This window comes from Lacerta agilis, chromosome 11 (assembly GCF_009819535.1).
Source record: "Lacerta agilis isolate rLacAgi1 chromosome 11, rLacAgi1.pri, whole genome shotgun sequence".
In the NCBI taxonomy this organism is placed as follows: Eukaryota; Metazoa; Chordata; class Lepidosauria; order Squamata; family Lacertidae; genus Lacerta; species Lacerta agilis.
The window spans coordinates 12,926,111-12,947,893 of record NC_046322.1 but is presented as its reverse complement, the minus strand read 5'-3'; the positions used below and the strand labels follow the sequence as shown (position 1 = coordinate 12,947,893).

The 21,783-nt window shown below is 40.5% G+C and overlaps 1 protein-coding gene across 16 annotated transcripts in view; it reads left to right on the top strand.

The window, feature by feature from the left end:
• The window catches only part of TCF4 (transcription factor 4), a 344,386-nt gene that overhangs the window by 115,568 nt on the left and 207,035 nt on the right, over positions 1-21,783 (top strand). For all 16 annotated transcript variants that reach the window (XR_004427588.1, XM_033164645.1, XM_033164641.1 and 13 more), the window contains one exon: positions 1,472-1,568. Coding sequence is in view for 15 of the 16 variants with exons in the window: in XM_033164645.1 (XP_033020536.1) it covers positions 1,472-1,568 (97 nt within the window). In the remaining variant the exon portion in view is untranslated. The remainder of the gene's footprint in view (positions 1-1,471; positions 1,569-21,783) is intronic.

The window sequence follows — 21,783 nt, the reverse complement described above, 5'->3', positions numbered from 1 at the left end:
CCCCTGGGACCCTCACCATGGGCTGTGCCCTGGGACGCTTGACTTGCCCCCCCCAGCGGTGCACAGCATGTGTGCTGCTTAGGGTGCTGGAGCAGCTAGCTCCTCCTCTGGCAATTAGGCTTCCTTGGGTTTTTTTTATTCCTCCCTCCCTGCTTTTATTTTGGGGGAGAACATAATAAAGAGCAGGATCACTTCTGGTGAAGTCTGTAAAACTTAAGAGTCTGAGCATCTCACAATAATTTATTTGGTTATAAAAACAAAAGCATGTGCTTCAAAAATATCCACTTCAGCCCCTGGTCTCCTTTAAATAATGATCTTTAAAATGACAACAGTATGATGCAACATTGAACAAATTGGGCAGGTGTGTCCAAGCATCTCAGAACCACAGTTTTCAGTTAGGAAAATTAGTGATGTTTGTTTATAAGATTGTTAAGGCTCCAAAACTATAACGAATGACCAATGCATAAGGTTTGCACTGATGGACACAGAAAGCCCCAAGCCCCACCTCCAGCAGTGGGGCAGATCCATTGCTGCATCCAAAGTTATACTTTTGCTGGCCAGGACAAAAGGTGAGAGAATGGTTGTTGATTTGCCTGTTGCACTAGTTCAGGGCGGGTCAGAAACGCAAACCAGCCGGCAAGAAGCGCCCCTCATTCCGCCCTCCCGCGAAGCCCCAGGCCAAGCCCTTCCCGAAGGGAAGCCCCGCTAAGGCAGCCTCAGAAAGCGAGCCTGCTCCTTCCTCCTGCAGACTCGGGGACGACACGGCTCCCTTCAGAAAACCGCTGCTGCCGCTCCAGCCTCCCTCTTGCCGCCGAGGAGGCGGGGAACTCCGGCAGGCCGGAGGGCGCAGACGATTGGCTGGCGGGAGGGCGAAGGGAGGAGGGAGGCACTTTTGAGGCAGCCGGCCCGGCTGCCGCGTCCAGGGCCGTGCAGTGTAGCGCAGTGGCCACGCCTCGGCGCTGCTGGGGCAAGGCGAGCGTCTCTTTTCGGCTCTGTGTACAAACGCGCGGGCTGACCCTGATTAGCTGAAGGAAGGCAACAACAACGGCCGGGACGTTTTTCCCACGGCACACCAGGCAACATCTCGCGGCACACTAGTGTGCCGCGGAACAGTGGTTGAAAAACACTGGAATAGAGTAACTTGAAAGTTTATCTTTCCTTAAATAAAATATGCAACATTAACTTGTAGAAGTTCTCATTCTATGAGACTGCAACACAACATAATTCAATCCTTGCGACAGATTTGAAAATGATAACAACATTTTTACTGGCTTGTAGCCTAGGAATTAGCACAGGTATGGACACAAAATTTTAATGTATTGCTGACAGAATAATTATCTGCAAATGTCATCATTTTCATTGGAAAAGCAGTTGTGCTTTTCTAGTCGTAATATACGTGGAAAAATGACTCTTAAGAGATTGGAATATGTATGTTACATTTAAACTTTATTTGTTTCCAATTTATTAACAGAACTATGGAGATGGAACTCCTTATGAACATATGACAAACAGGGACCTTGGATCACATGACAATCTATCTCCTCCTTTTGTGAATTCCAGAATACAGAGTAAGAAAAAGACTTATCAAAATTTGTATTATGGCTTTGTGTTTATAAGTGTGTGTGTGTGTGTGTGTGTGTGTGTGTGTGTTTGGAAATAAAAGAGTTCTCTATTTTTCCAGTGTTTGAAATATGTGTTCCCAGTAAGTTTGTGTTTGATTGTGGTAGTTACCAAATGTTTTCCACAAATCATTCCCAGCAGTGCCAGTTAAATGCCTTGGTAAGGTACTCTGCAATGTCCACAATGTAGAAACCGTTTATACGTTTTATAAGCATTTTCAGTTGCGTGATGTGCTAGCTTACAAATTACATACTTTTCAGCAAATTGTTGGAATTGCAAAACAAAACAAAAAAGTGTGCAGTGGTTAGTTGTCTCAATGAAAAAACAATTGGAGGTTAAGCTGTCAGCAGTCTGAAAACGTTGTTTTCTTTGGATAACAGTGTGAAGTTGTCTGCAGGGACTTGTAGTCTCTGGGCTGTAAATTTCTACATTAAGGCTGACCATGCCTGCAGCATGCTCCTCTTCTGACAGCCTGTGGTATTTGGCAAGTGTGTGCCCTCACAGTTGGATAATGCTTGGCCACTATCATTCTGACCTGCAAGGATCTCTTTCTGAATCTACAGCAATAATTTTGGCTGTCAGAAGAAAGTCTTTAATTACTTGCAAGTGCAGATTGCAGCGTTCCTTTAATCACACGTGATAAATGAGTTCTGTTAAGATAAATATATGATGTAAAAATATTAGTAATCCCTTTTCCCTGGCCAAGATCACACCGTTCTCCTTCCACTTGTCAATGAACTAACTGAGATGCCTTAGTTTCAAACAACTGAACTTGAGCCAAGGAAAGCACTGAGTTGTAACTGCGATATATCATTCTGGGACCAATATATGCCCCTGAAATATCCCTTGCCTTTCATTATTAGGAAATATTTGTGAGTTGTTTAACATGTGAGACAGCGTTGAAGCTTGCAGTAATGTATATGTTAGTCACACACATGCAACGTAGTTACAGCAGTTCCAAGGGGTTGGTGGGAGCCAACAAAAGCAAGGAAATTCTGACCCTCCCTTCTTAACTCACACTATTAGGTTTGACTGCAGGCAGTGTAAATACAATCTTTACATTGTATCCATGGTCTTCTGTGAAACCCACTGTGCTGAGTGATGCTTTAAGGTTTGACCTTTTCACTTTGAGGGTTGTGTTTCTTCTTCTTCTTCTTCTTCTTCTTCTTCTTCTTCTTCTTCTTCAACTGAAAAGTTTGTTTCTTTAGTCTCACTTTGTTTTGGCTTCCCTAACAAAGAACACTTTAGCCTGTAAATCATGTTGTGTTTTGGTTTTTGCCAAGAAAATTGTGCGTCCCTTTGTTTTAACCGCGAGTATTTGCTTTTCTCTGGGAAAAGACTTACAAGCACATTTTAAAGCATAAAAGTGAACATATTCTGATGAGAATTGTTGGAAAGACAGCACACTCATTTATTGAAGAGCTGTTAGGAGTTTGATTTTTCAAACCTAAACAAATAATTGCCCTTTTGTATTTGATGCAAAGGGTCCTTTGTTGTTGCTCATCAGCACTATCGGGATTGCTTGGCTTCAAATGGCCAGTGTGTGTTCTGTATCTGCACGTTCCAGACATTTCTATGCGTTCTGGCACATTTTTGACCCAGGGATACTGGTCTTCTGTGTGCTTGAGTATGCATATGAGGGGAGCTAACAGCTTCTGACAAGTGTGGTATCATGTAATAAGGCATACCTACTGTTCAAACCAATGACCTTGCTCATGTGTTATGCTACCTTAATTTTGTAATTAGAATGATTCCCTTTTCATTTGTGTCTGTTCAGGCTAAACAGTTCCACCCCTTTTGTTGAATTTTGCCATTTACCCTGAACCCAAACTGCAGAAGGTGTGCAGAGGGGGGAAAGGATACAGAGAGATCTCACAAGAGAAATGTCTGCTCCTCTTGTGCCATTGAAATTAAAACATACATTCATTTGCATGTGAGAAATGCAGGGGTAGCCAACCTGGGGCACCCCAGATGTGGCTAGACTATGACTCCCATTATCCTCAGCCAGCATGGTCAGGGATTATGGGAGTTGTAGTTGGCTACCCCTGTTCTAATGCTCGCTCACCTGAGTGGAGTAGATTCTGCCGCTATTTTTCAGAGCTAGCAAATCCGTAACAGAAATCATGCTCAGAAAATCTTCTGTTGAAAGAAACCTCTGAAAGGAATGCTGAAAAGTATAAATGTGGGAGGCAAGGCCATCTTACTTACTGTAACAGCGAACACTGCTCTATCTGTGCACCTGGCATTAATGAAAGTGCCGTTCTGTCAGATAAGCAGTCTGGTCTGAAACATGGTATTTTGGTGTTTATGGAACGCTACATTTTCCACCTTGAGCAGATTTGGAACTGAGCGTGGCTGTGTTGCAGGCTAGACAGTTTACCTGAATGTAACGAAACTGTCTGCGAGATGGCGTCAGGGAATGGGAAGCGCAAAACCAGCTGATAGAAAGATGACTTTCAGACAGGCCAGAAATAATTGTTTGATCAGGGAAAGCTTCCCCCCACCTTTTTTTTTTTAACCTCCTCAGGCATTACAGTTTTAAAGATGGTTGTGTCTTACACATATTGGGCATGTTTTATTTTATTATTTTAAAAAGGGAAGAGGAGGAGGATTAAAATGATAGTAATTATGGGAAAAAGGATTCACACAGATCTGTTGAAGTGACACCTTAAAAGCAGAAGTGACTTGTTGGGTAGGTTGGAGCTACCTTCCTGGGCAGGTGAGTCGCTGTGGCTTAGCAGGAGACAGAGGGAGGTTGGCACGGTGCAAACACACCACCAGGAGCACCAGATGAGCACCACCAGTGCTTTTTCACTGCACCATGTCTTGCTTGCTATGCACATGTATTTGAACCACAGTATCCCAATTCCGGCATGGTGGGAAACTGATTTTAAAAGCCAAGCTGTCTTCCTCAAAGCTAGGAGTACAAAGAGAGAAATAATGTAGCTAATGGAAGGGGGTTTATAAGCCCAATTGCTGCTGGTGGATTTTGTATGCATGTGTGTGTGGTTGCAATGTCTGTAGTCTCCTCTTTGCTTTGCAAATGTGTGTGGGCAGCCCCTAGTTAATGTGACCTAGTACCAAGCCCATGCCTTCCAGCACAATCCTATGTTCATCACCTCAAAATCAAGCCCTATTAAGTTCAGTCACACTTACTCTCAGGTCAGTGGGGAGAAGATTGCAGCCATTCTGTTGAGTAATACTTGCATAGCCATCCTACACAAAGTAGCTGTTGTCTTAATTTTATGTGAATTGGAGGGCTGGATTGGGGGGAATTGGACATAATTTAGCATAGTCATTACTGGAAATGTGCAGAGGAACCATGAATATTTGTTGAAATAGTGTGGCAACTGTGGACCTACATTGCAAGCACTTGCTTTTAGGTATTAATTCCAGCTTTAAATGCTTTCAAAGTAGTTGGAAACCATGCAAGAAGTATTTAAATTAGCCTTCACTTCAAGCCGTGCAATAATTAGCTTTGGGGAATTAGCAAAGCTAAATTTATTTATGGCCAAAAAAAGATTGACTTCCCAAATTCTTTATGTAGAAGCATAGCTCTCAGGCTCGCCAGCCAATCAAGTAAACTCTCTTTTACAGAATAAATCAGTAGTGCACTTTTGGGGCAGTGGGAATCTGTCCACATATTTCAGTACTATATAGGAGTCAGAATATATTGCTATGGATGCATGTCATTCCAGATTTGCTGCTCAATTTTCAGGTGCCTTCTTTGCGAGTTCTTCTTATCCTGCCTGGGTTATCTTGCTAGTACATTAAATCATTTACCAATATACAGTAACTTGTTTCTTTACCCCCTGTAGCTTAATGGAACATTTCACTGCTAGGATTAGATTGAGGTTTCGGGCGATCTTGAAGAAAGCTTCTGGCTTTCTACATTGACCTTTTGAATCTCATCTGGGTTAGTGGTTGATATTTTGATTTGGTTACTGTGGTCATATTGTGACAGCTGCTGGTTCATTATAATTCAGTTTCGCTGCTCAGTCTGCCTAGCAGGAATATTTAGGTTTGGGTTGCTTCAAAGAGTTTCTAACCATCCTGAGTTTAACCTAGCACCATGTAAAGGTGAAACATTGAAAATTCTTTCTTCTTTGCAGCACTGCCTTTAAGGGGCTGAGCTGGTTAGTATCTTTTGATTGACAAACATATTGGAGCCAGAAAGGGAGGGAGCGAGAGAGAGAGAGAAGAAAATAGCTCAAATAAGAAATAAGCCACTCTTTGCAATGTATGTCATACAAAACTGGAATCTTATTTGAGGACTACAAGTTTAGTTGAACAACACTAGGTATTAAAATACATAGAAATGATAAAAATTATGGACATACTGGTTAGCTCAGTTGGTAGAGCATGAGATTCTCAATCTCAGGGTTGTAAGTTCAAGCCCCATGTTGGGCAGAACACCCCTGCATTGCAGGGGGGTTAGACTTTATGACCCTCATAGTCCCTTCCAACTCTACAATTCTATGATTCTGTGAGATAAGATAATTGACCCATTGTGTCAACTATCCTGTGTTCCTGTAAATCACCAGGATTGCTTAGATGTTAGCCCTCCCCATTCCGAGATTTACTCTTTGGTGAAATTTGAAGTAGGTCTCAGGTTTGTATCCTTTCCCCTCACTCCTTGCAGGCCCAGGTTAAGGGTGTGTGGAACCTAAGACTGATAGTAGTATATCCTGTGTATTGTCGTCGTCCCCCCCCCCCCCCACATCCCCAGGAGCAGATGGATCTATGGTCTGATCCAATAGGACCCTTCTTAATGTTCTTAGTTCCATTTGAAGAAAGATTACTGAGAAAAACAGAGGGGAACTTTTTTTGTTAGTAGCACACACACATTCCGAAATAACTCACCACCCCCCAGATAGCCGCACCAGGGTCTGCTCTGACAAATGAGGACGACCAATTTCTCTCTCTCACACAAAAACAACTGACTGAATTTATAGCATTCCAGTCCTGACCAAAATAGGAGGCTGCATTTCAGGGTAAGGTGGTTCTACTCTTTTTTTCCTGCACCTTAAAAAACAATACAAAACAACATTATTTTTTTCCAGTGGGTTAACTCTCTATCCCTCCTTTCAAGCTAGGGCAGTTGTACGTCAGAGGTTCTTTGTGTATCAATTCACTGAGCATTTTTTTAATAAAAAGACATTGTACAATATTACTATTACTTTCCTGTGTCTGTTTTCCTGTGTTACATATGTTCACGCACACACACAAACACACTGACACACAAACACACATGGAAACTTGTTTTCTGAAATACTTCATTCTGTTCACCTGGGGAAATGAAAATTAGCAGCTTTATAAAGGTAATAGTGTAGGCACTGAGAATTAATGCCTGCGTAACAAAGGACTAACGTTATTTAGTGCCACATAGTTTTCAGGGAAGTTTACATTCCAATATGTTTTGTTTTAGAACAAGCCTGAGCATTTTTAATTAGTTATTTTTAGCTTCAGCTGCATTCCTTAAAAGAAAAGTGCAGAGTAATATGTGTGAAACATCTTTCATCTGCCTTCAGATGAACCTGATCCCCGTGGGTGGAAGGGAACTCCTATGAACTCCCAAATCACTGAATTTAAATCCTCGCTTTGGGGCTATGTTTGAACAAGTTTTAATTTTCAGATAGTTAATTGATAGCTGTCTTCCATGAAAATTCTTAGGGATAGGAAAAGGAAAGGAGAGGAGAAAATGATTAGAAATGGTGCAAGAACAAAAATAGACTTTAAAAAAGGTAAAATTTTAACAAATATGAGTGAGTGACTATTTTCTTATACTTATTACCTTAAGCTGAAAAAGTGAATATGTAAAATAATAGGTTTGGGTGATACACTTTTGGACTGACTTTAGGTAGAACTGGGAGCCACTCACCCAACACCATAAATAAATACATTTGGTTTAGGATGGTTGAGCAAGTGTTGCTAATTCAAACCAAGGCACTGTAAGCAAAATTGTAAACACCAGTCTTTTGTTTCCTGATCCTGTTGAACTAAACGGTAGCGTGCTGATCACAAAACTGTTCTGGCTTTCTTCAGCTCTAAGCAGAGACTCCTTTGGTGCACAGAACAGACGCTTTATTTTCATGTGCTTCTTCATGTTTATTTTTCTGCATTCCAAATTCACATAAAATCCAACCAGACAAAGAAATAGCTTTCCGAATAGCGTTTATATGGCATTTTAATGGTTAATGAGCTCCCAGCCCTTATCACTATGAACTTAGTTTAGCTTTCAAATAAGAATTTACTGCTGTTCTCTCAGCTGAGCTGATATTAGTAGCTGAGGGAATTTGAGCTCACACCTGTTCTTGCATTAAAAGGCGTCTATAAGTGACTTCTTTAAAATATTCATAGAGGAGGGAAAATCCAATTTCTAGAAAATCTTAGCCAACCAGGAAATCATTCACAGGCTTGCCTTTTGAGCGGGGGGGCCACCCACACGTTTGGTTTATGAATTGGTTTCCAGTATTAATACTTTCCAGAGGTATTTTTGGTCACATAATTAGTTGCCATATTATTTAAAGGAATATACTTATTCCTGGCGGATATGATAGCTTTTGGTATGCCATGGTACACAATTGCATTATAGCCGGAAACGGCTTCACATGCAGGAAATATGTGAAACAAAACCAAATTTGCTGGTTTACTAGATGCACAATTGAATGCATTCACGCACACACACACACACACACACACACACACACACAGTGATGCTGTTCCCTACTTTAAGTCACAGGATGTGTGGACCTAGCTAGATAATCAATAATCAACTGATTCTGTGTTCAAGGAACAAAACTCTTTACGAATCAGATGTGTTTATTTTAGTCTGAAATGCTACAGTATATACCCTATATGAAGAATCAATAACCCATGTTGGGGGGGGGATGTTTTAGGGAAAGCAATATAACTGTAGGTTTACCTACATTTTGTAAATGGGTCTGGAGGTCAGCATCAATACTCCATTTCCAGTTCTACAATGCTCTGATCCAACCTAGTCTGCTAGGGGAAATGGGAGTGCTGCCCCATCAACCTCAGCCTGCTCTTAGCCACCAACTTACCTGGGGGTTGCACTGCCTATCAATTCCTACTTTCTTAGTCTCTTGAAGAACAGAGCAGGGAGAAGGAAGAGGAGGAGAATTAGTTGGCTCAGCCTGCCATTGGTTCTGGCTTTGCTGGTTGCTGAGTTCCTGACATTTTGCCCTTCCAATTCCCAATGGGCACCAGCCCCCAATGGCCAAGGTCTGTTCATGCACAGAATTAGGCTTCTGCATACATAGCACTAGCTGGATGAGTAACAACAGCAGTTGGGTGTTGTTCCTCTTCCATCCATTTAGAAAAAAAACCCACTGCTAGCACCAGCCAAGTTCTGGAGAGGAAGCATGTTTATGTGAGTGTTGGTCACTGCTGCATTACTAACTGCTGAATTGTTTTTTTTTTTTTCTTTTCTGGAAGCAATTAACACAGAAATGAGTGCTAAACTTGTGCTAGATTTCTAGAAGTACCTTTTACAATGTATGAAAGAGCTCATAAAACACAGAAATTAGCAGGTAAGGAAACATTGAGAAAACGGTATAAAGTGCTATCTGCATTAGGCTCTGTCCCTGCTCCTGCCAACCTAGCAGTTCGAAAGCACGTCAAAGTGCAAGTAGATAAATAGGTACCGCTCCAGCGGGAAGGTAAAAGGTGTTTCCGTGCACTGCTCTGGTTCGCCAGAAGCGGCTTAGTCATGCTGCCACATGACCTGGAAGCTGTATGCCGGCTCCCTCGGCCAGTAACGCGAGATGAGCGCCGCAACCCTAGAGTTGTCCACCACTGGACCTAATGGTCAGGGGTCCCTTTACCTTTTTACCATCATAAAGCAGTATGCATGTATTTATACCTCACATTTTTTGCTGATAGGACTCAATAAACAAGAATTGCTAAGAACATAGAACAAACAATAATTAAATAACAATTAAACATTAGTAGAAATAAAACTATATACATAAATATTTTATTCCATTTTCATGACTTTTCCCTAACCAGTAAATTCCATATTATATTATATTTGAACTTTCATACTATGTTAAAGCTACTTCCAGAAATATAGTGCAAGTTTCCATGTTATTTGTTTCCAGAATTCCGTTTTGCAAATAATACAGAAATAAGTGATAAACTTGTACTATATTCTACTATAGTCCCACTACAGTTCAGAAAGTGGCTTTTACATAGTGAAAGCTCAAATATAAAGTGGAGATTAACCGATAGGGAATGCCATGAAAATTGAATAAGCTGCCACGTAAATGCCGCCTTAAGCATTTGATCAAATCTTTCCTATTGAAATCAATGAACAGAATTGCTCCCAATGCCTTCCATTTCATAACCTGCAAAATTCCTACATGGACTCTACTAATCTTTGGAAATTTTGAAGGCATTCACATTTCCCCCACCGCAACAAATCTCTCTCTCTCATTTTAATTAGATGCATCCTCTAATTTAAGCAACTTCTTTGAAAAACTGGTATCTCTTGGTAATTGGGTGATTTCATTACAATATTGGCCTGATTTTAGTGCGAAGCTCGTGGGTTTCTTGGTTGACCAATGTGTAACGGGATTAAAGGCACTTGATGAACAGCTCATAACGAACTGTGATACCTGCTGATCTGTTCCTTAGGTTAATGTAGTGAATAGTGATAACATATGCTGTGTGCTCTGCATAAGACCCCGAATTACTTGTATGCATTACAAACAATTTTATTTGGAGATTAAGAGTAAGGAAAAGTCACACGTTGAAAGGAAGTACTCAGAGGCTAGATAGGGCCCATTAAATAGTGCTGTGCTGAAATATGTTCTCCAATTTCTCAAGTTTTCTTCCAACTTTGAAAGAGGCTTCCATTTTTCTGCTTCATTCCCCACCTGACTTTTTTTTTCTCTTACAAGCAGTGCAGAGGTGTCCTGCCTTGTCACCTCCTTCATTCTCAGTGTTGCCCTTGTAGAACATGGCAGGGTAGAGGGTTGTGACAGAATGAGAATTCATTGGTGCTGCCTAGCATTGGCTTTGGTTCCACCTACTGTTGTCTTCCCTCCCAGCCATCACTGGTAGTGAGACCTGCTGTTCCCAGTTTGAACATTAATTGCAGGTAAGGGGTGCTTGGAGGAGAGGCTGGCATCCACCTGGAACAGACTTTATGAGAGGTGGAGGACTGCCCTTCCTTGGAGGTTTTAATCAGAGGTTTGGTGGCCATCTGTCATGTATGATTTAGTTGAGATTTCTACATTGTAGGAGATGCACTAGATGACTCTGCAATTCTGTGATTCTGTCTTTCCCCATCCCCTGGAGACAAATAGAAGGTTGCTGCTCGTGGAAGTGGTGCTTGGAGCTGCAAGACTGAGAATAATTTCAAAACTGTTACTATGTGGGACTAGGAATGATGATTGTTATCTCCCGGGGGTAAAGACTTGAGAGTGGCAACCCAGGTGGGAAGTAGGAGGAAGACTGCCGTATTTGAGGTGTGGCTGCTAACTAGCGTATGTAGCTTATTTGTGAAAAACCCATTGTTGACTTTGTGAAACACAGATCTATTTGGCCTTGTATGATCTGTATCTTTGTGTGTATGTCCTAGGCTAGATTTTCCCTCCTGTATTTTTTCCGTTAAAATTGTTGGATTAGGTCAGTTTGTCTTGATTTGTATTGCTTACAGACTTGTATGGATTTATATTTTTGTTAGGTGTTTGTTTACTTACTGATACTGTGGTTATTTGTAATTGTCTATACATTTTTATTTTATTTTTTAAATGTATCTATTGCCTTTTCTCAGAAAGCATTTTCTAAAGGGATGATATGTGTTGTTTGGAAAGTCTGCCTTGTTTGCTAACCAAGGATTTGTAAAGCTGTTACAGTTTTATTGGGAGTTGTTACGTTTCAGATTTTGGGTTGTAAGCCACTTCTTTTTCCATGTGAATGGCAGAGAATGCAACATGTATCATGTTGTTACAGTGCATGTAACAACATGAGTTCCAGAAGTTAGACATGGTTTTAACTTGCACAGTACTTCAGACACAGAGTACTGCAATTATCAATATTGAAATGGCATTCCTGTACTCACTTGCATGTGGGTTTATTCCCTTAAATTGAGTGGTATTTACTTCTGAGTAGACATATAGCATTGCACTGTAAATATATTTGCATAACGCAAGGAATGAGGGAGGGAGGGAATGAAAGATAGTTTGGGAAGCCAGTCATCAGAAGGACAGATACGTCTCTCTGTAGCAAAGGTAAAGGGTTGACCCATCCTTGATATGAAAAACAATTAACACTGTTTTATGAAGCTTCCTCCCCTCATGCTGCTCACACCTTTTTGGTTTATGTTTTCAGGTATGAGTGCCCAGCTTTTGCTTAAACGCAAATTAAAACTGAGATTCTTTCTGTGCCAGATAAATGCAGCTTCCTAGGAAACACGCAAGTCGTATCCCTATTCCTTCATGGCACTGTGATGGAACAGCACTGTATCCAGCGAGCTGACATGTGTTGTTCTTCTGTTCAGATATTTACAGAGAGGCATTTCCTCTTCCACAGCTGTTTTACACCCAGGGTAGGCTCCCCAAGAGAAGACAAGGGTAGCTTAACGAGACCGTAATTCCTTTTCTCTCTGAGGTCTTGTTTATACAATCAGAAATGTAGGTTGCCTTTGCAAATTGACATCCTTTGTTTATATGGCCAGGGGATTCCAGAATGTGTTAGACACACACTTCTGCTCAGCATCTCTGGTCACTCTCCAGTAATTGTGTGCTTGTACTGAATTATCTATCCTACATAAAACTGCTAAGGAAACAATGTTGTCACTCCACAGATTTATTATGATTTTGAGATATCGACTGTGCTGTTAATCAGTAATACAATCATATGCATGCATACTCAGAAGTAATTCCCATGAAGTTCAATGGGATGTGTTGCCAGGTAAGGGACTACAGTGTGGAATCCAAAGGCGATTTTACTGCCTATTCTAAGCCTGACTGGGCTCTCACCAGCAATGGGGAAGTAGCGAAGTGGAAGAAATTTTTGTGTGCATTTTGATGAGAAACTACCCAGTTCAAACCACTTTGCAAACTGAAACACAATTATGCTGTGAAATTGCACTTTTACAAATTTGCACTTTTCCCATTTTTAATGTTTTGGGACTTAATTTCTGGTAAACTATGAACAAGGTCTGATGATAAGGTTGTGGTGGAAAGGATAGAGAGACAGATAAAAGCAGCTATGTTGGTCTGGTCACAAGATAATTAACATAATGCCATATATTGAGTAACCTGCTGACCTTTAAAAGCTGTTCACAGATCCCTCACAACGGATCCACTCTATCCAAAGGTGAATGCCAGGGATATTTGTAGAATTTAGAACCTGTTGCTATGCATACTTATTTGGACATAGTAAATCTCCCTGAGTTCTGTGAACATTACTCCCTAGCAATTGTGCATAGGTCCCACTGAATTCAGTGGGGCTTACGGTATTCCCAGGTAAGTGAGTGTAACATTGCAGCCATATGTTTCTTTTTAAAAAGTTTATATTGATTTTTTAACAATAAAAAACTCATCCCCCATCAGCTGGCTGTATAGGATATATATCTTTAGCTGCATTTTAATGATTTCCCCAGCTTATTCAGAAATACAATATACTTCTCACCCCAACTGAAATTCAGAATTCTTTCCCCCTTGCCCCAGAAATATCATGTTCTAGAATTGTTAATTCATTGTTGTTGTTTTTTAAAAAAGATGTATCAACCTCTTAAAAATATGAAATGGAAGAAGTGAAAAAACTGTGTTTCCAGAATCATGTTGCCCTGCTATTCTGTTGTGGAGTGTGTCCTTATACTTTTCTGTTCAATGGTGATAGGTATCATAATGGTTCTGTATTGTAATTAGAATGGTCCTGATTGCATATGTTGTATTATTTTTATTTATATCAGGCATAGGCAAACTCGGCCCTCCAGATGTTTTGGGACTACAATTCCCATCATCCCTGACCACTGGTCCTGTTAGCTAGGGATGATGGGAGTTGTAGTCCCAAAACATCTGGAGGGCCAAGTTTGCCTATGCCTGATTTATATATTTATTTCATAATTTGTACACAGCTTGATTATATATATATATATTTAAAAATCCTCAAATAATTTTACAATAGGTAACATGGTAAAATCAAGGGGGAAATGACAACCCTAAATTAAAATCATACAAAAGTTAAAATACTAAAACAGACCAAAAAATTACATGCTATTAGCTTGCTGGAGTGATCATAAACTTAATTACTTAACGGCAGATTATAAATCAGGTGTGGCATATACACACTCATATATGTAGTCTTAACCTTCATTGTTTTGGGTGGCAAGGAATTTACCCTTGTTGTACTTTTCATTGTGCAATTCCTATATAAGTAGACGCACAGGGTAGTTCTTCTAGGACATTGCCACATATTGTCACTAGTACAACATTCCCATATTTCAGTCAGTTACCACTTTAAACAAACAAAACAAAAACCCTGTGACATAAAAAGCCATCTCTATATCTCTTATATCTATAGCTTAGCTATTGGAATTGGGCCTTGAAACTAATTGTCAGCCAGTGCAGTTGGAGCAGGGCTTATATGCTCAAATGGTATTACCTCAGTGAGCAACTTAGCTGCTGAATTCTGCACCTGCTGAAGTTTTCCAAGTGTCTTCAGAGGCAGCCCCATGTATAATGTGTTGCAGTAATCTACCTAGAGGTTACCAGAGCACAGACGACAGAAGTTAGGATATACCTGTCCAGATAGGGTTGTAGTAGAACACCAGATTGATTTTTTCATAGAGAAATTGTCAGGGAAAGGTCAAGAAAGTGTGTGGGGCTAGCACATGCCATATGTTGTTTCGGCACTTTTCTGTCACCAAGGACAATTTGCTTGGTAACCCAGAAAACCATTAAAGATATGGTAGTTAATGTTAGTTTTCAGTTATAGTGAGAATTTTTCCTAGATTGTTTACAATACTTGCATAACATTTCAACTTTAAAATACAGGGTTTGTTTGTTTGTTTGTTTGTAATTGAAAATAAAAAAAAGTTTCTTAAAGGAATAGAGAACTCAGTGTGCAGGGGCAAACATTTACTGTAATTTTTTTTAAAGCTTCCTTTGGGTAACTGGGTGTTTGGGTATTGTCAAGCACATCTGGCACTACAGACACAGATTTTTATTGTGGGTAAAAGTTATACCCGACCATAATTTGGAAATCTCATTGTGCCCCCCCCCCCCAACTCATTAGTGTATTGTCGTTTTCGAGAAGTGGATGTAGGTTAAATAATAATAAATAATATACATAAGCATGTGCCCCTTGGAGGTTTTGCCAATCTTGAACATGCCTATTAAAATGGAAAAGGAAAAGTTAGCTTCTTCTGCTATATGGGAATATTTAAAAACAAAAACAAAACAAAAAAATCTGTCTGTAGCAGGGATGGGAAACCACTTTTAAGCAGAGGATCAGATCCTTGAGTGACCAGCTCTCACGCTGGACAGGTAGGCATGGCTGACTTCTGCCAAAAGCAGCCTGGTTTGTGTTTGATGCCAAATTCAAACAGTGCCAAATGCAAGCTGTGCTGCAGAGAAACAATCTCACAGCTTAGTGTGTCCTTCCGATTGTTCCTTTTCAGCTGCAGCTTACTTGTCGTGTGGCCCACGTTGTATAATGTTAGGTGAGTGAGTGATGGGTGTGGCTTGCTCAAACAGGTTCCAGGGCTGCTGCTGCTGTAGCTGTATAGGCACTGGAAAGTATTTTCAATGTGGCAAAAGAGATGGAAAGCCTGGTTATAAGGATGAAACAGCAGTGGGAACAATGCTCTATTGGATTGTATATTAACATGATTTAGGATGCAATCGTAACCCCCTTTTGCTGGGAGTCAGCACCAAAATTGAATTTACTTCTGAGTAGGTAAGGTTAGGATTGCATCCTTGGTGGTCAAATATGCGCTGTTGTTCAGGGTATGTCATTACTATTAATCACACGCCTTTCACCCTACTGTCGCAGGACATATTGCAACAAATAAAACACAACATCAAAAACAACTTGCAACCATAGAAATATGGTGGACCCTAATATATCTGTATCTGAAGAAGTATCAGTGAGAAAGTTAGTTTCAATAAATAATTTAATTCAGTCCTTTCCCCTTGCTTCTTTATATCATGATTCACCTTGATTTAAATTGGGGTAGAGACCCTCTGGCATGCAATCCATTCTTAGTCTACCAGGGTTTCCAATTTGGCTTGCAAGTCTTTCTCCCCCCCCCCTCAAAAAAACCCACATCCACCTGGTATCACTTGATGGGCAGGCAACGTCAGCTGATGGCCAGGGGTGCAATCCTGTTTTGTTCAGCTGTATGTACTAGTTCAACATGGGGAACTTACAGCCACTGAGGCCACTTAAGTATCCAGTGACATTGTCAAATGGAAGAGCACCATCAAGATGAAAACCTGTTGCTTCCAGGGGAGTGCAACTCTGTCAAGAACCTAACTTTTGTCTTCCTGATTTAGGGGACACCTTTATATCATATGATCTCTGTATTACAGTTTTCTTAGATTGGTGCCATTCAGGGGGGGAAATGTAATGATTTAAAAAAACAATTATTCTGGAAAGCACTTACACCATGGATAGAGAAACATTTTTAATAGCATGTTCATATAGTTCATATGTATCATTTTAATTTTAAAGTGTTTTACAATTTTGAAGTATTTTGATTTGTTTGAAGCTTTTCACAGTTTCAAAGTATTTCTGGAGGAAATAGCTTCCATCCTGCATATACTTACCTCGGAGTGAGACCTGTTTTACACATAGGACTTACACTAAAAAGGCTGTTAGCATTTGTACCCTGGATGCATTGTCCAGGGCATTCAGAGTGAATAAAATAGTAAGGTTAGCCTCTACAACCACCTCACAGATTCCACTGTTGGGAGAAAGGTAAGTCTCTCCATCCCGGAATGTGCTTGCATGCAATGAAGAGTGAACTCCTTTGCATTTGTTTGTTACTCAAAGGATTAGTTTGCAGAATGAATGAATATTAAACTGAGTGTGCCATTTTTGGTACAGTTTTTCAACTGTTCCAAAATGGATTCACATCCCTACTTGTCAGAGACATGGGATTGACTTAAACTCCCTTGTTGAATTTGCTTTGTGCATAAAGTTTGAAATTGCCCTTGGTTGAGAAGTTTGGGGGTAATCCTGCCCCTTTGGATTACTCTGTGGCTCTTGAAACTACCTTGATTGGGGATGGGGTAGAAAACACAAGTTTTATGCTAGGGTACAGAATGGGATCTCCTGGTTTACTTGCTGGCTGTATGCTGGAAGTGGCTTGTACTGATGGAAAGTAATTGATGTCCATCTATTCCAGGATTCAGGCAGAGTCTTTCCTAACCCTCTCCCTTCAACCAGAGTTGCTTTCTTCCACCGAGCTCTTGTTCAAGCTGCATGAATAACCTGGCTAAGGGCACAATCCTGTGTGCTAATGAACATACCTGTAAGGGGATTTAGTTCTGAATAAACTCAATAAAAATTGCTCTGTAAAGGTACCTCTTTTCTGACTCTGCATATTCTCTCTAGTGGGAAGTACTATTGTTGATGATAGATTAATATTTTATGGTGTGTGCAGTCTTGGTATTTGACATATCCTGTCAGAGGACGGGGTTGGGGGGGTTGGGTTGGGTTATCATGCTAGGGGATTCCATCTCTGCTGTAATGGAAGTTAAACAGCAGGGGTACAGAACAGGGGAATACTACGGCATTGTTTAAGCTGCTCTATAGCACCTGATCATTATTCCTTCCATTTTATGGTTTACCTGTAGTACTTGTTGTAACAAAAGAAACAAAACCTCTGTAATTATATGGGAAGGGGGAGAAAATTGCATTTTAGTGCCTCAGATCTTGAGCTGGAATGGGGCCTGCTTTTAGAAAATTTAATTTGAAAGAACCCAACACATATGTCTGCATTTTTGCACACATTTAAAGTCGCTCCTGAGAAAAGGTGGTTACTCTTAGTGGAGGCTGGTCCTCTAAGGCTACTGTGTGGTTGCACAACATAATTTGCACTGTCCTTAAGGAGAACGTCAAGAAATTTATTTATTTTAAAACATATACCTTTCAAAAACTTGGAAGCCTCACACACTTCCTTGTCTCTGACAGAGTTTATACATCTGTCTGAACTCAGTGAAGCTCTGCAAACATTTCTGTCCATCAGGACTGTATAGCACTCAGCCAACCCCAATTCAGAAGTATAGCTATAGCAAATAGGCCCCTCCCATGTGGGAGAAACCATGTGACTGATTGGACTACCCTTCAGGACAGACCCACTATGAAGCCTTCCACTTCATCTGGTATTATGAGGAATAAGCAGCATTCACAATATTGACCTACTAGAGCAGGCATAGGCAAACTTGGCCCTCCAGATGCCTTGAGACTACAACTCCCATCATCCCTAGCTAACAGGACCAGTGGACAGGAATGATGGGAATTGTTGTCCCAAAACATCTGGAGGGCCGAATTTGCCTATGCCTGTACTAGAGCTCGCTGCATTCTTGTAGCTAGCCAGAGAAAGCTTGTGGTTTCTAGTTTGAGCAGGTTGTTTATTATCACTATATGTTAAGAGAGAGCAATGCTGGACAGGATGTGTCAGGATCTTTCTAGAATACACTTTCCCCCCTTTAATAATTTGCATTTACTTTAGTGAATAGCGTAGATAGGAGAAATGGTGAGTGGCATCTGACTGTGTTGCAACTTTCAAGATTGTACATTATTAGAACTGTTTCTAGGTGTGTCTCTAGGTTGGAGAAAAGTACAGATATTTTGCATTCCTGTTTTCTTTAGGTTTAAAAATGCTACATGTGTTTGGCTGCTGTGAGAACAGGGAGTTGGACTTGATGGGTCTTTGGCCTGATCCAGCACGGGATCTTCTGTTGTGGCGATTATATGATGTGCTGTTTATACAAAGGATACCTGTTGTGGAACCACCTTATTGTTGTGGAACCACTCTGTGCAAACAGAGGTTCCTCCTTGGTGTGGGAGGTGTATTCTGTGCACGTTCCTTCTCTTTATTTTTGAGGCTCATCATGTCTCTACTGCTCAAGTCTGTAAGTGGAGGCTGTGGTTTGCAGGGAGGAGTTGGTGGTGCTGATAGTAAAACTCCTTAGGTTGCATCACACTTTGAGTAGAAAACTGCCTGCACATTTTTCTTCTCAGTAAGCCAGTTGGCAAGAATCTCCTCGTCTTCATACCTTTAAAAAACAATCACACCAGAGGATCTGGAAACTTAACTTAAAAATCCTCATCTCTGTCACTGGCTCCTAGTGTGTTGCTGGCAGCATTATTCTGGTATCCTTTCAATCAAAAGGGCTAGCCAACTAGAAGTAAAACAATGCTCAAGTATAATTTTAGAGGCTAGCAAATGTATTATTGCATAAGCTTTAACGGTTTGTCAACGATGCATCTGATGAAGTGGACTTTCACCCTCCGAAGCTTATACAGTACCATGATAATTTTTTAGTCTTTAAAGTGCCAATACAGTTTCGTTGTTGTGGATGTTCTGCTAAAATTGCACTATGGTCTGCTTTACAGGATTGTTGCAAGGAAAAAAAAATCTATTAAAAAATGCTAAAAGCAGGATGTTTTAGATGATGGTTGAGATGAGAACTCAGTGCAAAGAGCCTGTACAAGATCATGGATTATACCTTGTCATGACCTAGTAGAGAGCCACACAGTAGATTTGACAGGAGCCTACTGGTATATGTAAAGTCCAATGTCTGTAAGCCTGAATAGCCTGATGGTGCCTCCCCCCCATTGATTTTTATAGAAAATGTTTTTTCATGATTCCAAACCTGTACTCGCCTTCCTCAATTCAAAAACTGGGGGCAAGCAGGCTGGAGAGAGGTTTTTATTTTGCTTATTCAGTATTTATCAGTATTTTGTTTATATCCATCCTACCTTTCCTCCAAGGAGCTTGAGGGTTTCCTTTCTCCCCATGTTATCCCCACAGCAACCATTTGAGGTAAGTTAAAATGAAAGAGCCACACACTGAATTTCATGGCTGATTTTAACGCTAGTCACCTAGTTCATTTAATACCAGTCACTGTAGCTTCTAGATCATTTTTCTAGTTATAAGAGGGGGAATAATCCTTTCCCATTGCTCTAGAAATTTATGGTTTCACTTGGTAAAAGTCCTGTATGGCACCTTTAAGATTAACTAACTTAGGCTCCGGTCTGGTACACACTTGTCAGGGAGCAATCCCCATGCAATTCTGACTAATATATAGTTTCTTTAGTCTGAAACTGCACTAGAAATTGTGACACCAACTGTGAACCAAAGTAAGATAATTTTCCGTTAAATTTAGGTGCTATTTGCAAAATTGCAATGCTTAAATATCCATGGTAGCTTTGCACGGGAGGAGGTTGGGGAGAAAACCAGAACAACTTGCCCACACCCCTGTGACTGCTCACTGGTCAAGCCGCCATGACTGTCTAGCAACCCCAACAGGTCTGGTAGGTCCCACTCACTGCTCTGTAGATGCACTGTTTTGTTATAAAATGAAGGTTGTAGAAGAGAGGTTCACTCAAAATCCAAAACAATTCTTAACAAGAAGAATGTCATACATATGAGGGAGAACAAAACATTGATTTATCTATTGGAGCAGTCAACTTTGATATATACAGACTATGGCTGTTGTCCCTTTTGAAAACCTTAAAGCAATATGTTGCATGGGGAGTTCTGGTGAAATCTGGGAACAAGTAGAACCCATCAAAAGACTGTTTTATTAATGCTAAGAGGAAAGAATGGGGAGTTCTTTGGAAAAGTTTTAAGAATATGATCATTTTGGAAGTATAGTTGGAAGAAAGTTGAATACATATCTATCAGGCAGTTGCGAAACATTTCAAAGAAGTGTGCAGTTCCAGACAGCTGTCTTTTAAACTTTTCATAGATCCTCGAAGGGTGATAGCGTCAGCTTCCCCGCCCCAAGATAGAGGAGTTGTTTCACTTGCTCTAGTGGTGCCTAGTGTGCTGTAAAATTGGTTATGCCATATAAATTGGACATGATCCAATCAAGGTAAATGCTTTTAAAATAATTGTGTGCAACTGCAGATTCAGCTTTTGAAGGAAGTTTGCATACAAATAAATATTGAGTTACTGGTGTGCAGCACCTGTTGTCAGTATTTGATACTTAAAATTATTATTATTATTATTATTATTATTATTATTAAACTTAAAACAACAAAATAATAATAATAATAATAATAATAATAATAATAATAATAATAGGTATAAATTACAGGTAGTGTTGGTCTGCCATAGTCCGGGGGGGGGGATTCCTTCCAGTAGCACCTTAGAGACCAACTAAGTTTGTTCTTGGTATGAGCTTTCGTGTGCACACGAAAGCTCATACCAAGAACAAACTTAGTTGGTCTTTAAGATGCTACTGGAAGGAATTTTTTTTTTATATTTTTTATATTGTTTCAGTTGGTTTCAATTGGTATAAATGTTAACCTGGAATTTTAGAATCGGGGTGGCCAGATGTAAGACAGTCCTTTTATTTTTGAAGGGCTGTACAATTCAAGTCCATTTTAAGACTAAAGAATCATAGAGTCATAGAATAGAATCATAGAGTTGGAAGAGACCACAAGGGCCATCCAGTCCAACCCCCTGCCAAGCAGGAAACACCATCAAAGCATTCCTGACAGATGGCTGTCAAGCCTCCGCTTAAAGACCTCCAAAGAAGGAGACTCCACCACACTCCTTGGCAGCAAATTCCACTGTCAAACAGCTCTTACTGTCAGGAAGTTCTTCCTAATGTTTAGGTGGAATCTTCTTTCTTGTAGTTTGAATCCATTGCCCCGTGTCCGCTTCTCTGTAGCAGCAGAAAAGAACCTTTCTCCCTCCTCTATATGACATCCTTTTATATATTTGAACATGGCTATCATATCACCCCTTAACCTTCTCTTCTCCAGGCTAAACTTACCCAGCTCCCTAAGCCTTTCCTCATAAGGCATCGTTTCCAGGCCTTTGACCATTTTGGTTGCCCTCCTCTGGACATGTTCCAGCTTGTCAGTATCCTTCTTGAACTGTGGTGCCCAGAACTGGACACAGAACCTTAAAAAGAAACAATAACAGCTCCAGGCAGCAAA